This window comes from Neoarius graeffei, chromosome 19 (assembly GCF_027579695.1).
Source record: "Neoarius graeffei isolate fNeoGra1 chromosome 19, fNeoGra1.pri, whole genome shotgun sequence".
NCBI classification, from domain to species: Eukaryota; Metazoa; Chordata; class Actinopteri; order Siluriformes; family Ariidae; genus Neoarius; species Neoarius graeffei.
In genome coordinates this window covers 45,797,988-45,814,684 of record NC_083587.1, presented here as the reverse complement: position 1 = coordinate 45,814,684, position 16,697 = coordinate 45,797,988, and the positions used below count along the sequence as shown (strand labels likewise).

The 16,697-nt window shown below is 40.0% G+C and overlaps 1 protein-coding gene across 2 annotated transcripts in view; it reads right to left on the bottom strand.

Moving 5' to 3' along the window:
• The window catches only part of lipeb (lipase, hormone-sensitive b), a 76,147-nt gene that overhangs the window by 47,018 nt on the left and 12,432 nt on the right, over positions 1-16,697 (bottom strand). The window contains exon 1 of one of the 2 annotated variants that reach the window (XM_060900161.1): positions 8,028-8,092. The exons of the other annotated variant lie outside the window; for it this stretch is intronic. Within the exon in view, the coding sequence (XP_060756144.1) occupies positions 8,028-8,046 (19 nt within the window). The 5' untranslated portion in view covers positions 8,047-8,092. Of the gene's footprint in view, positions 1-8,027; positions 8,093-16,697 lie in introns of those variants that run through there. 2 annotated transcript variants of the gene reach the window in all.

The window sequence follows — 16,697 nt, the reverse complement described above, 5'->3', positions numbered from 1 at the left end:
TATACTGCACAGTAAAAAGAGAGTGAAGATCCTTTATTTAATAAGAGGTTTTGGCATTATGATCAGATGTACTTGTTGATCACAAAGTGCACGTCACAGACTCTGGGGCAATACTTAGCGAATGATCAAATATTTCTAATCTGTGGTTAAGGCAAACTCTTATTTAAAAGGAGCTATTAAGGTTAAGCATATAAACAAGAATCTATGCTCATATGCTCACCTTTGCATGACACTTGGAACATCAACAGCAGCCATGTGCTTTAATTATTATAAAAATTAAATGATCCATATTCATTCATGTGATGAGCTAGTTGACTTATCGCAGTTGGAGAAAGTCCTGGTTATATGGGAATTCATGATGAAGTTAATAATAATAATAATAATAATAATAATAATAATAATAATAAATATACAAATGCACTGAGAGGTTCCGGTTGAAATTATGGATTCTCTGAAGTGACTGGCATAGTACTATTTTATGAGTGGCGCAGCCAGTCACCAAAGAGAATCCAGAATTACCGGTGCCGCTCACTGCATGGTATGTTTGATTTTTATTCTATCCACATTCACTGGATATGATCACTCTGATTGGCTACTCTACGACTAGGATATCAGCTTCAGTGTTTCCCACAGACCAGGTAGCAATTTGTGGTGCTCCACTGTGCTGAGGGAATCGTGCGCGGTGGTGTCGTGGCGGTCAGTGGAGGCGGTCATTGGGGTGTATGCAAAGTGTTTACAGCGGGCGGTGTTCAAACACACAGTATTTTTCTTCAGAGTCACCTGCTGGGACTATTTTAAAGCTACAAGAAGCATTTGAGATTATTCAGTTCAATCTAAATTCTTTTAAGTTCTTTAAGAGAAGACAGCTAAAACAATTTTTCCCAGAACCCTGCCTGGTTTCATTCCTCAACCCAACTTTACATTACAGGGCAGGCCATTAGTTTGCTGGGCTTGATGTTGGTGGAAAACCTGTCTTTTAAATTTATGAAAATTACTCACCAAAATTGAAGTTAAAGTTTAGTTTTTACTAGAGATGCACCGACTGCAATTTTTTGGGCCGATTCCGATTTTCCATGGAGTGTGACCTGCCGATACGGATTTTGGCTGATTCCAATTTCATTTTTTCAAACCACTTCACAGCACACACAAAGACTATTTTCTTTTTATCTTTTCTTTAATAGAACATTCTACCAGATTTTCAGTAATAAATTTAACACCTCAAAGGTTGAAAACAAACAAAAAGACATTGTTCTTTGTAAAATCTTTCTTCATGTTTGGTATTAACATATTCATTCCTGAAATAGGAAATTCACGCAAACATTTTTTCTTTTCCCATCCAATATCTGGCACAAAAACAACTTCCCCCTCATATTATTTGCCAACTGCTATGGAACACACTTTCATAAGCCTATTTAGATCTGAAAACTTATGCCTTATAGAACAACCCATTTCTTCATCTCATCTCATTCTCATCTCATTATCTGTAGCCGCTTTATCCTTCTACAGGGTCGCAGGCAAGCTGGAGCCTATCCCAGCTGACTATGGGCGAAAGGCGGGGTACACCCTGGACAAGTCGCCAGGCCATCACAGGGCTGACACATAGACACAGACAACCATTCACACTCACATTCACACCTACGGTCAATTTAGAGTCACCAGTTAACCTAACCTGCATGTCTTTGGACTGTGGGGGAAACCGGAGCACCCGGAGGAAACCCACGCGGACACGGGGAGAACATGCAAACTCCACACAGAAAGGCCCTCGCCGGCCCCGGGGCTCGAACCCGGACCTTCTTGCTGTGAGGCGACAGCGCTAACCACTACACCACCGTGCCGCCCCCCCATTTCTTCAGTCAGTATCAAAATACAAAAATAATTTCCAGTCATACTTATACCATAGCCATTCTATCATCTTTGTCAAATGTGTATTTGTAGAGTAATTTCCAATGGAATCAAGTGCAACCAAGGTTGTAAAACAAACAAAAATATATTTTTTTAATCTCTTTCTCTTTGTACAAATCTAACTAGATGTTTGGTAATAGGCTAATGTATTAATTCCTGTAATGGGAAATTCACACAACCACAAACATTTTCTTCTTTTCACATCCAATATCTGGCACAAAAAAAAAAAAAAAAAAAAAAAAATTCACTATACAGTATTTGGATATCCAAATATAGTGAAAATTTCTTCTTTTTTTTGTTAACGGCGCGCGCACTGGAGCTCGTTAGGCGTGCAGGACTGACACTGTTCTGCGCAAGCGCAACACAATCGCACTAGAAAGCATGTTCAAGCTGCCAGTGTAGCTGCAGTCTTTTTAGTTGCGAATTACGAGTATTTCCACTTTCATCTCTATGTGATACACAAGTTTTGATCGGTAGAAAATCGGCATATTTTAATTTTGACCGGCCGGTCATGGCCGATTACGTGAAAATCGGCCGATTCCGATCAGCAGCCGGTCAATCGGTGCATCTCTGGTTTTTACCTTAGTTTTTTGCCTTTTTGGTGGCAATCTTTCAATCAATCATTCTTTAGTTGACATTCAAGGAATAAATTGCAAAAAACAAGCTGGAGGTTTTATTTTAAAATATTGAACTCAACACTTACCTCAACTAATACTAAAATGAAATAAATAGTATAGTGTAACAACAAAATAAAATATAATTAGATGTAAGAAACCACTTAAGGTAACACCAAGGCAACTAACAATAATGAAAAAGCATTACCCTAATTGGTGCAAAGCCTGCATGCCCTATCAGAACATTTAATTCTGCGTGGCTTCCTGAAAAAAAACTCCAGTGCCCCATCGTAAGGGAAGTGATTGCTGAAGCGGGATAAACGGGATAATGCAATAAGGCCGGTTCCTCGTGTCAAGCTGCTGCTGTATGCATCAAAATTGGTTTATAGCCTGACTCAGGGATGTCCGTTTCATGTAAGCCAAGAAGGCTATGATAAAGCTCATCACGAGCACGACGTTGGCTACCTTTTAAAATAAGGGGTCGGAAGGCGAATCGGGAAGGCTGCGTTATTTTTAATTAGCCTAACAGGCCTACTTGCAGCCCGGGTATACAGTATGCGCACCGGCAGGCCTGTGTACACGCCTCTCCGTCTCTCTCTGTGTGTGGGGGTGTGCGCGCGCGTGAACAAGAAGAAAGAGCACTATGAATGAACGGAATGATATGCGACAGATTTTTTTTTTTTCAAAATCGCGAGTCTGATTGTGTGGCGATAGGAATCCATTGTGTGGCGCTGCGCCACACAATGGTCTATGTATGGGAAACCCTGAGCTTATATATGGTGAATAGAGGAAAAACAAAATGGCGGAGTGTGTTACTGAACCAACCAAGGATGAAATAAAAACTCTACTCGAAAACAAAACCCCCCAAAATAAAAAACCAACAAGATATGGAATAAAGAGTATTTAATGGTAAATTTTTTTTTTTTTTCAAGAATTATCATGATAGCATTTTTAGGGCCTCCGATTTTCCGCGATCGCGGAAAACGGACGGAAATCACGGAAATTGGGGTCAAAAATGGAATTAGTGCTCAGAAACGGAATCCTACGGAGCCCCTCTGGTGACATGGGTGAAAAAATTCCATGGCCACGAGTTAATAACACGTGGGAACAAGATCCTACTCCGTGGCCACGACTTGCTTAATGCGTGGGAACGAGATGATTATTGGGTGGCCACAAATTAATAATGCATGGCCACAAGATGATTCAAGTTCCAGCCTGATGGGATGATGTCCAGTTTTTGAGCGGCCGTCAATTGCGCAATAAATACAGGATTTATCCTGTATGACGAAATCTATAACGTCCCCGAGGTCAGCATATTGTCTATGTTTGAGCCCGTGCTTTTTGAGCAGCCAAATTAAGTGTCTCTTGCTCAGAATTACTCCATGTCTAACTGCAAGTGATTTAAGGATATCATTATAATTCATTCCTAGATTAAAATAAAATGAAATCAGATCAAACTTGTCCATATTTGCAGCTGAAGCTACTGATGCCAGAAAGTCAACAGTCTCAGTGATGAAATGACTAACACTTCTCGTGGCCATGCGTTATTAATTCGTGGCCACCTAATAATCATCTCGTTCCCACGCATTAAACAAGTTGTCGCCATGGAATAGGATCTCGTTCCCACGCGTTATTAACGCGTAGCCATGGAATATTTTCAAGCACAAAGGAACTCCTAATGCTATATTATAATGGTGATCTTGAAGGCAGATTTTGAACAGTCAGATTTCCATTAGTAGTTTGCACCAAGGCTTTTCAGTTTTAACATTATAGAATAGCAACTGATTATTTTCATGATTTAAAGGTTTATGTTCTTAAATAAGAAGTTAGGTTCCGAAGAAGGATTTTCTACATAAAGAGTTAAGACTTGTGCATTATTAAATGAATAATTTACAGGCAAAATGTAAATTAAACTAAGAGTTAACTTAAATAATTTGAATCATTTAAAGGTCCCATGGCATGAAATTTTCACTTTCTGAGGTTTTTTTAATGTTAAAATGAGTTCCTCTGATCTTCTTAAGTCACCCCAGTGGCTAGAAATGTCATAATGTGTAAACCAAACTATGCCCACCCTTTGTCAACATTTGAGAATGGCGCATCAAAATGGCACGTTGATAGGCTCTTCCCTTTACTACGTCAGCAAGGGAGATGATCCCCACACCCCCCCTCTGGATTCCCACCCACTGTATGGATTGCCCGCCCAGCTCAAAAGTTGCCACCATAGATACGTCACTTCAATTTTGTAGTGAGGAGACCATAGAGGACACAACATGGCACCACCTAAGCGAGCGAAACATGGAAATTGCGCTGTACATGGATGTGACAACACAGAAAGGAGTCTGTTTTTACTGTCGACGGGAGAGCCCCTGAAGACGCAGTGGCTTAATTTTATTTACTCCAATAATACGCCATCGAGTCTACCTAAGACGGTGTACGTTTGTCGGAAGCATTTTCCTGATGAATGTTTCCACAACTTGGGACAGTACAGGGCAGGTTTTGCACATCAACTGTCACTGAAGCCTGGGTCCGTGCCAAGCATCCCTGCCGCATCAGCCACAAACACCGAACAAGTAAGTGTATAACTGTTAAGTCGTTTTGCCGTGTTTTAAAATCGGTGCGTTAGCCTTGCAATGGCTACATTAGCTGTGCAGCTAACCGCTTCCTGCAGTTAGCCAGGTACTCTGCGCTACAAAACCAAAAAGCATGCAGCATGCTCTGTTAAACTGAGTTTAGTCTGGAAATTGACTGTAACTTATGAGCTTATGTTTGACTATTGCTCCACAATGCATGTCTTCTGTTGGATAAGCGATATGTTGCTGTAGTTTCTGCTTCTATCCTCTTTGGTTATGGAGTGCGTGTTCAAGCCTAGGGTATTATACGTTCGTAAACTACCACTCCGAACACTCTCACTCTCTGTTCTCTGTGTCACGTTGAGTTTACGAAAGGAGTCCGAGGGGTCAAAAGCGAAAGCTTGGACTGTTGCTTGACCTGCCATTGCTACTGTTCACACACAGGTAGCATGCCCGCAGCTTGGTCAAGCCCCTCCCCCCATGGCCCGCCCCCACCCTCTACCCTTCCCCGCCTCCTGCTTCTCATTAGCAAAACGACGCACTGGGAAAAGCGCCGAAATGGGGCTTTCTCCCAGGAGGCTATATCTACGTGCCGAGGGTTCATTTCGAGAAAGGCTGCGGATATAACATCCGGAAACCTCCACGAGCCCGTTTAAAGCATCAACAAACCACCATGCCATGGGTCCTTTAAAGTATATATTAAATGGACACACACACACACACACACTATGTTAGACCTGTCGTTGCACTGAAAACATTGTAAGCATAACAACGAATAAAAGTTTGAAAAACATGGATAAAATGATAACTGAGATTTAAATAAAACAATGTGCATGTATAAAGAGTAAGGATAACCATAAAAGTATTAATATACAATATAAAGTTTTAAAGAAAATAGCAGGAGCCAGTCAACAATCAAGTTAACAGCACTAATTAATTACAGTCTTAAATAAATGAAAAACACATTTTCAGTGAAGTGAAATTTAGTGTTGATTCTAAGGTGCATTAAGATATTAGACTGTGTACAGAAAGTTTAAAGCTTTATATGAAGTTGTACTACAGCAGGCCAGTAAAGCAGGATTACAGGGATAGATGCACAAGGACAACAAACATGCAGATGCCTCCCAACACCAGTTACCTGAAACATAATTTCATGTATTTATTACATGTACTTAAGAATTCGGATTCTGAATTATGTACATGTTGAAAATCTAAAAATGCCAATTTGTCATTTGAGCATATAACTGAAACAAATTGTCTGAAACGGAATTTAATGTTTTTTGAAACGGAAAATAGGAGGCTCTACATTTTTCACAAATTGCTACTGTCATTTTGCCGGTTTGTTTGCATTCTAAGTGGAAATGATTTTTGTTTGTGGTTTACATCAGAGCGACCTTTGACCTGCGCATGTGCACTGTACCATGCTATCGCCTGCCTCACTAGGCACAATACATAGATCTACACACACAGAAATGCTCCAAGATCTTAGAAAGATCCTTGTTGAATCCTTGAGGATCTTGCAGAATCCTTGCAAAGAGCTTGTGAAGATTTTGACAAAGATCCTGAAAAGACCCTGATCAAATCCTCAAGGAGCCTAGTAAAGATCTTAACAGGATCCTTGCAATATTCTTGAAAGATCCTTGTTGAATCCTTGAGGATCTTAAAGGATCTTTGCAAAGATCTTTTCAGGATCCTTAAAAAGAGCTTTGCCAAATCCTTGAGGATCTTTACAAATTAATTTTACATATGAAGATCTTTAAGATCCTATAAAAGATCCTTATCTTTAAGGATCTTTGGCAGGTCTTTGAAAATCTTCATGGATCCTTAAAGATCCTGTGAGGTTTTTCACCACAGTTGGCCAATCCCTGCATGGGAATTTTTTGATGAGGGATATAACAATAACTATATTCACACACACACACACGATTAAAAGCTGTGCAATATATAAAATTTAAACCCCTAGTCATATCTGAAACATTAGGACACCACAGCCAAACAAACTAGGCTTAAAGTGCATATCACGGGTAAATTCAGGAGCAAGAGCAGTGTAATTCTCCTATTTTATATTAAACTTTGGTCAAATATCTAACATTTTGTGCAATTTTTTTTACCTTGCACAATACCAGTAAAATTCAGTTGAAATCAAGCCATTTGAGGCGAATTTGCCCACCTCTGAAAAACCTGCCATTTGGATTTCCTGGCAAACATTGATTTTCGTGATGTCGCGTGCGGGACGCCTCCCTCTGAATCCTACGTCAGCGCTGGTTTGTTTATGAGAAAACGACCTGGTGGTTTTCTGCAAATTTCTTCAACATTATCACGTAATTATTAAAATGGTTAACAGATGTATCGTAGGAGGGTGTAGCAACACCAATCTTGATGGGATTAGTACTCATCGTTTTCCAAAAGACCGGACAATGAGAGAGAAACGGGAGCGCTTGGTCTACACAGGCTGTGCACTGAAACCGTGCAAAGCTCGCGCAGCCTGCTGGCGCTTCCGCAGGTGACGTCACGAATCTGGCTCCAGACTCCCTTGGAATTTTTCCAGACGTGTTTTGTTATTTAATTTTTTTTTTGCTGTAGACAGATGGCCTTGTGCAAAATTACCCTTCTGGATGAGTGTGTAAAGAGACATACTTTCATATAATTTAAAAAAAAAAAAAAAAAAAAAAAAAAAAAACACGAAATTGGTCCAGGATATGCACTTTAAAGACTGTGGGAAAAAGTGTCAAATATGAGACAAAAATGCAAGTTAAGCTCTGCGCTAAGAAATTTAATTAAATTCCAATCCAACAGCAACAAACAACCCAACAACCCACAATAATTCAACAACAATCACAACAACCCAACAGCAATACCCCAACAATCCAACAGCCCAAAGGCAACAACAATCATCCAACAACCCAACAACAATCATCCAACAACAACAAGAACAACGTACTGGAGGAAGCCGTGCTCATCCTTCTGCAGTGTGAACCAAGGAATGACAGAGACGCAGTACTTCTAACACTTGGTTTTAACAGTGCAAAGCTACAAGCAGCTGTTCTTATATCACAAAGACTGCGCACACGCACACACACCCCTGGATGGAAACCAGAGTTTTACCCTTGCCAGAGGGGGGGAAAAATAAATAAATAAAAATGTGAAAAGAGGAGAGTAAGGAAAGGAAGATCAGAGGTTGGGTATTTTGAGTAGAACATGTCTCTCTCTCTCTCTCTCTCAGGATATCCACACCCTGACCTTTCCTCTATTGTCTTTCTGTCCTCAGTCGCTGTTTTCCTATTTATGCCCTCCTCCCCAACACACACAGAAGATATTTTGTTGTGTACCAAGCCCAAATGACCTCGATCCCACAACAGCCACAGCAATGTTCCAGTCTATTAGTTCTTCAAATGATCATCTTCTCCCTAAAATATTGCTTTGGTTTGATTTATAACTATATGATTTATACTATAAATCATATAGTTATAAATCAAACCAAAGCAATATTTTATATATATATTTTAATATAAATTTTATAGTACTCAATTACAAACTGCACCTAATTCAAGCATAGCAATTTCCTGCATTAAGTACACCATTAGTAAGTACCTGCTGGTTTTAGTGCCTGTTAAACAACAGTTTTATTTGTATTCATGTACAAGACTGAGTGCTTGGATTCCCAGACGGAGAAGCACATTTCAAGTTGAAAGAAACGGCTATGCATCGTGATACTTGAGCGAGAAAGTAACGTGCATCAGATCTACAGTGGGTTTATGGTACAGGATGGGAAATAATACAGGCCAGAGTGCCCAAAAAGTCAAGAAGCAATGATAATAAAATTAAGGGTGTGTTTGAAACAGGGAAACTGCTGCTTCAGGAGGTTGTTTAACAAGACAGTGAGGCATCAAGGACCATTTGAAACTGATCAAAGTCTCGTTTCGTGCCTTCAAACCAAGCCCAGTTGAAGGCAACATCGATGTATCCTTGATGCTGCTTCAAAAATTAAAAAAAACAAGATGGCGGAACAAACTTTGCAGAAAGGTGCTTTCGTATACAAATGCAAGTTTTGAGGCTCTCCCCCACTTAGCTTTTTGAAAAGTTACCAAGAAATAGAACTGAAATGTTTATATTATAACCCTGTAACCAGATACATTTGTGTGATATGATTTGTGAGGTATCTGTTAGCCAACTAGCTAACTCTAATTTAGTAAATGGCGTGTTGAGGTCACATCTTAAGTGATGCCTTCAGTCGAAATCCTGCCTTATGAGACACCTGTCTATTACGGCAGCAAGGCAGAAACCTTGTGTTTCAAACGCAGCCGATATATAGAAAGAAAAGCACAACTTTATTCATCACACACACTTGTGAAATTCCTCTCTGCATTCAACCCATCTGAAGCAGTGAACACAGACGTGAGCAACGAGCGCGCACGCACACACCCAGAGCAGTGGGCAGCCATGCTGACAGCACCTGGGGAGCAGTTGGGAGTTAGGTGCCTTGCTCAAGGGCACCTCAGCCCAAGGCCCATCCTACATTAATCTAACCACGTCTTTGAACGGTGGGGGAAACCGGAGCACCCGGAGGAAACCCACGCAGACATGGGGAGAACATGCAAACTCTGCACAGAAGGGCCCCCGCCGGCCGCTGGGCTTGAACCCAGAACCTTCTTGCTGTGAGGCGACTGTGCTAACCACTTACACCACCATGCCGCCCACATCTACAAGCTATCCATCCATTATCTGTAGCCACTTATCCTGTCCTACAGGGTCACAGGCAAGCTGGAGCCTATCCCAGCTGACTATGGGTGAGAGGCGGGGTACACCCTGGACAAGTCGTCAGGTCACTGCAGGGCTGACACAGAGACAAACAACCATTCACACCTATGGTCAATTTAGAGCCACCAATTAGCCTAACCTGCATGTCTTTGGACTGCGGGGGAAACCGGAGCACCCGGAGGAAACCCACACGGACACAGGGAGAACATGCAAACTCCACACAGAAAGGCCCTCGCCAGCCGCTGGGCTCGAACCCAGGACCTTCTTGCTGTGAGGTGACTGTGCTAACCATCTACAAGCTACATATACATATATGGGGCATGTCACTGCAAATTGAGTACAGTTGGTTTTAAAAAAGGGGGGGGGGGATTGTTTATTGGATATTCTAAGTCTAGTGCTAATTATCTTTAACATAAGGGTTCATTTGTGAAATTTGGTGCAGCGAGAAGTTAACAAAAACATTTAAAAAGTACCATCATCTTCAGGGCTGTTTCACAATCAGGGTAAACTTTTCAGGTCCACAATAGTCCAAAAACAAAAACTTCAGATTTTTGTGTTTCTCTGCTACCAAAAAATGGAAATGAAGACGGAAATTAACTGCACAGAATTTCAGAGCTACAGGTCATATACTGGGTGTGTTAGTGTGGTGAGAAGATGGCATTGTAGCATATTTTTAAAATTGACCACCTTTCTTATAGTCCACAAGAGAAAGATATACCAAGTGAAAAACTGTTGAAATGATATGCGATTTTAAGTACAAATTTTCAAGTCCTGTGTGTACATTAGGCTTGGCACGGTTATGGGAAAAAAACCGAACCGTACGATACGCCTGTTGCGGTGCAATACGCGTATAAACCACGGTACCCCTATTTAAGACGTTCGCCAAAAAAAAAAGCCGAATGCTCGTATGAAACCACGTGGTTCTCTTTCGCGTGAACAGGGGTGATAGCGTTCTGGCGCCGCGCCGGATTTCCGGTGTACCGCAGCGCCGGAAAAAAAAAAAAAAATCTAGTTCGCCCATTATCCTGTGTCATTCTGAGATGCGCAGATAGACAGTAAAGGGAATTCCGAATTCCCTTTACTGTCTATCTGCGCATCTCAGAATGACACAGGATAATGGGCAAACTAGATTTTTTTTTTTTTCCGGCGAGGGGAGGGGAGGTTTGTTTTAAACAGTGCAGTGATTGGTTTTATTGCAATATTTTATATTGGCTGTGTGTGTATTTTGTTATAAATCGTTCTAAGAATACAGTGGCATTTTAAGATTAGATAAGAAATCCAGCCATACGTTTCAAAACACTGCACTTTAATTTCAAGTGAAAAAATACATCCTCACTCTCAGGGATTAGAAGAGTTTTTGATTCGGTTTTTGTATATAGGTGGTTGGTTGGTCGCCACATAAAAGTTTAAGTTTTAACACACACATCTGTTCAAAAGTAAGCTTTAAGAACTCATTTTTATTTCTTCCAATTATGAAAACTCTGTATGTGACAAAAGACACCTGGTTCCTCTAGATGCCACAACATGGCAGCAAACACTCCTGACACTTTGTATAAATACTGTAGTAAATAAAAAAAGCTGTTGAAATCATCCATGTCTTCCCTCTTGCTGTTTCAAAATACTACCTGGCTTTTCATCAGAGATTGTTCATAAAATGTGCTTATGTCAACTCAAACTCAGTTTGTGCATGATTATTTCATTGTAACTATAATTTTAACCTCTCTTAAATGCTGTATCCTAAACTATGTTTACTTAAGGTAAATAGTAGGCTATATGCCCAAATACAGAGTACTTAAGATTAAAAAAAAAAACCGCAATACGTACCGAACCGCAGACCTCAAACCGCAATACGTACCGAACCGCGACTTTTGTGAACCGTGCCACCCCTAGTGTACATGGTGGTACACACACTCCGTGACAGCTGAAGTGGTGACAATCCTTGTGGTTTTCCGGAGAGGACACTTTATGATAGACTTGCATTTCAACCACATGTGAAGCTCTGCTGCAAATGTGTCTCGCATGCATGTTTCAAATCCTGTTTTTTACTGTGCAACAACAAATTATTCTGCTTCAAAAAAAAGACAAATATTTTCTTAAAAATCATTTACAACCTCATCACATGGTCAGCATTTTCCAGAGAGGACATTTTTGACAGACAAAAGGATCCTGTCAGAGGCACTTAGTTTACAAAAACATGCAACTTCCACTTACATATCTTTCGATTATTAATGAAATTACAGTATACGTCCCAAAGTAAAAACTAGTTAAGGCTAAAAAAAAAAAAGAAAGATGCAATTCTGAATTTACGCAGTAAAATCCAAGTGTAATAATTAAAGGAGAATAAAATGAAATGACCACAAGGTCAAAACTGAACCCGGATTTGACTCTTACAAACATATTTATAAGAAATTATAAGGAGACATTACTGCTGTCGGTAGGGCTGGTGTGTCCCTGTAAAATAAGGTATAAGAAACTTCAGCATATACTACATACACACAGTGCTGTGCAAAAAATCTTAGGCATCTGTAAAGAAATGCTGTAGACCAAAAATGGCTTAAAAAAATAAGATAATGAAAATGTTTCATCTCATTATCTCTAGCCGCTTTATCCTGTTCTACAGGGTCGCAGGCAAGCTGGAGCCTATCCCAGCTGACTACGGGTGAAAGGCGGGGTACACCCTGGACAAGTCGCCAGGTCATCACAGGGCTGACACATAGACACAGACAACCATTCACACTCACATTCACACCTACGGTCAATTTAGAGTCACCAGTTAACCTAACCTGCATGTCTTTGGACTGTGGGGGAAACCGGAGCACCCGGAGGAAACCCACGCGGACACGGGGAGAACATGCAAACTCCGCACAGAAAGGCCCTCGTCGGCCACGGGGCTCGAACCCAGGACCTTCTTGCTGTGAGGCGACAGCGCTAACCACTACACCACCGTGCCGCCCTTGAAAATGTTTCAATATTAAAGTGGCATTCCACCATTGGATGTATTTTTTTGGCATAAAATACAATATGACAACATGACTAGACAGAGAAATCTTTTAGCTTCAAAATGATATATCAAACATAATTTTTTGACAACGACAAGTATATTAATTTTGCGACCAAAGTCACCTACCCTTTTAATTTCCGCGCGGTAGTGAAACGTGATGTCATCAGCAGGTTCCCCTTCTTGTGTACCACGTGACGTGGCACATATTATCAGCAATGGCGGATAGAACGCGATAAAAATAATACCAATAAATCTAGCTAATACCAATAAATCTAGCTAACTGAAAGATTAACTCAATTTTTCGCAATTTTTTTGGCCCCCATATACAAGGAGAAATGACTCTCTCACTTTGGGGGTTTCCTGGTCTAAAAATAGACCGACACGTGGTACACAGGAAGGGGAACCTGCCGATGACATCACGTTTCACTACCGCGCGGAAATTAAAAGGGTAGGTGACTTTGGTCGCAAAATTAATATACTTGTCGTTGTCAAAAAATTATGTTTGATGTATCATTTTGAAGCTAAAAGATTTCTCTGTCTAGTCATGTTGTCATAAACTATATTGTATTTTATGCCAAAAAAAATACATCCAATGGTGGAATGACACTTTAAACAAAATACTATAAACAGCGGTAAGCCATAATAAATGGGGGGGGGGGGGGGGGGTATTTGGTGTGAGACGACCCTTTGCTTTAAAAATAAAAGGTAGTCCCAGGTACAGTGAGTGCAGGTTCATGCGGAAATGAGCTGTAGGATTTACTGAGCATCTTACAGAACCAGCCACAGTTCTTCTGGACACTTTGACTGTCACACTTGCTTCTTCATTTTGGACCAAAACCCAGCAGCCTTCATTATGTTTTCTTTTTTAATCTGGAAAGTGCTCTCTTATGTAATATACTGCTCAGATACAAACTTTTTCCCCGTAACATTTAATTTTGTGCTGGGAAACGACCATTTGGAACTCTACGAATGTTTTTGTACCGACTCAATAATGTAGAAGTCACAAAATAGGAATCTATAACAAAGTTTGTATGAAAAAAAAACAAAACAACCCAGGGTGTGTAAGACTTTTGCACAATACTGTGTATACTGGACCGAGTTGCTAGAGTTAGTTGGTGTTATTCAAAACACTACAACCCTGATTGTGAAACAGCCCTTGACAGAAAATCAAGTTTAGAGAAAACCTGCTGCAAACTTTGACCTGTAAATTGAAATCAACACACAGCACACATTTATTTGGCACAAAGAGTCGTAATTTGACTTTTTCCACAGTATATTTTGGTGACAGATACATTAAGGAATGTATTTACGGCAAAATTAGAAAAATAGGTACCGTGTGTACATGTGGCTACTGTTTATAAATAAAATTGTTTTCTGATACCATGTCCATACAGTAAATATAGCATATATATCAGAGGTGGACATTTACTTGAGTACTGTACTTAAGTATACTTTGAGTATCTGTACTTTACTTGAGCATTTTTTTTTTGGAAACTTATGACTAACTTCACTACATTTGAAAGGCAAATATCGTACTTTTTACTCCACTACATTTCTGTCAAGTTACTCGTTACTATGAAGCGGCTTTAAAAGTGGAGGTTTGTTTTGTTTTCTAAAACGTGATTGGTTTTTTCGCAGCCGACACAGACAGTAATCACTAGGATCACGTCACGTCCATAGACTGTATAAAATCAAGTTCAGTGATTTCTCAGCAGCGTTATTTAACACGATCAGTTGATGGCAGAATGGAAGGAGGCGGTTCTTCTGGGGAACGCACACACTCATGGCCATACCTAGAACCCATGTTTCACTTTTCTGAAAGGAATAAAGATTTTTGTTTTAAATGTTTGGCGAAAAACGAACCACATCACAGCCTACAAAAACGCACCATCCAACCTACGGAAGCATATTGAGGTATAGAAACGTTTTATTCCAAGAGAAAGCTTGCAACGAAGTTGTCTGTGGTTTTAGAGCTAGCGATAACGTTGCTATAGCTATGCAGTCTGCTTAGTCAAATGACTTTCTATGGATTTGCTCACCAAGTTGCCGCAGCCTTGTCCACGGCTAACGTTAAATAACTAGTTAACGTGGACACTGTTAGCATGTAAAAACGGAGTTACGCAAACATGAATAACGTTAACTTATCTGAAGTCCTTTCAGAAATATGTTTTAGCATAATCTTGCCAAATAAACAGAATGTAGAAATCTTTCTTTTCTAGTAGCGTTAGCTACCCAATATGATTTCGAGTTTGAAAAGAGTTTGCTAGCATGTCAGGTGGTGTTTCACTGACTAGCTAGCTTAACGTTAAACCATGATGGTACAGCATGCGTTCATTTTGTAAATTCACATTTCTGTCTTTGGTAACGGCATTAGGTTTTGTAAGCATTGTGGCAATAATACAACAATGCGTTGACAGAAAATGTACTTTTAATACTTAAGTATTTTTAAAAGCAAGTACTTCAGTACTTTGACTTAAGTAAAAGTTTGACTGCACAACTTTCACTTGTATCGGAGTAACATTTGACCAGTGGGATCTGTACTTTGACTTAAGTAGTGAAGTTGGGTACTTTGTCCACCTCTGATATATATATTTACACATTTACTCTATGAGGCAGTAGCCACAAAAACGATACGCGGGTCATTTTTTGATGTGCTCTCATCTCTAAACACTATTTCACAATGAACTTTTGCTACACTGGACTCATTTTGTGGTGCCACGCCCCATATACACATGCTTCATTCTGTATTTATTGTTTACTATATATGCTGTCTGCATGTTCACTCTTAAAGTTATGCACATTTTCTTAGCTGCTGTATCAAGATTTTGCTCAAGATTATGGATTGGTTCTGGACTTTCTGGACACCCTGGATAGTGAACCATCCAGGGACTAACTGTCCATGATAATTTGGACAACATGACAAAATGGCTGCCAACCAAACAGGAAACAAATTCAGATATGTTTTTCTAACACTGCAGTTTGGTACACAAAATTGTTACCTCTGCCAACTTTGTTGAAGGAGGTTATGTTTTTGCCCCAGTTTGTTTGACATTTCCCAATGTAACTCAAAAAGTAGTGAATAGATTTGGATGAAACTTGGAGGAAAGGTGAGCCATGGGCCAAGGAACAACTGATTAGATTTTGATGCAAATCCGGATATGTATGTAGACCCAGATGCGTTTGTGGATCAAGGATTTTTTTTTTGTCTGTTCCCAACGTAACTCAAAAAGTAACAAATGGATTTTGATGAAACTTGGTGTACAGTTTTAGCATTATCCTAGGTTCAAGAGATTTGATTTTGACTGGTGGGCTGATGCTTGATGTGGGTTGGTGGAGGTATACTCTCTACCAAGTGCTATTCTAGTTCAATACGAGAATTTTACACAAGCTAACGCGGATTTCTTCTGCCATTACGCAAACTAAACAGCGCATGCAAATTTGACTCAGACTGGCAAAATGTGCAAATCATTACACAATTGTTCTTTGTGCTTGTTGCATGGATGGAAACAGTGTTTTTGTGTGCAACGATTCAAAACCAAAGCAGGTTTAGACAAAATCTGCTTTGCTTTTGTCTAAAGACATAAAGAACTTGGAAGTTGTTCTTATAAATACAGACTACAATAAAAATCAATCATTTTGCAATCCTGCAATCTGTCAGATATTATCTACCAGAGCACATATTTGTGTTTTTTTTTTTTTTTAAATCAGAGCTAAATGACAGACAAGGCAGGATATTGCCTTCAGCCACTTGCACTGAGGGTGGCCCAAAAAGAGGAAATGTCACATTTCTAAATGTGTGAAGCCTCCAGAAACCTCAAAACATCTTGGCATAACAGGAACTGCTGAAAAGTT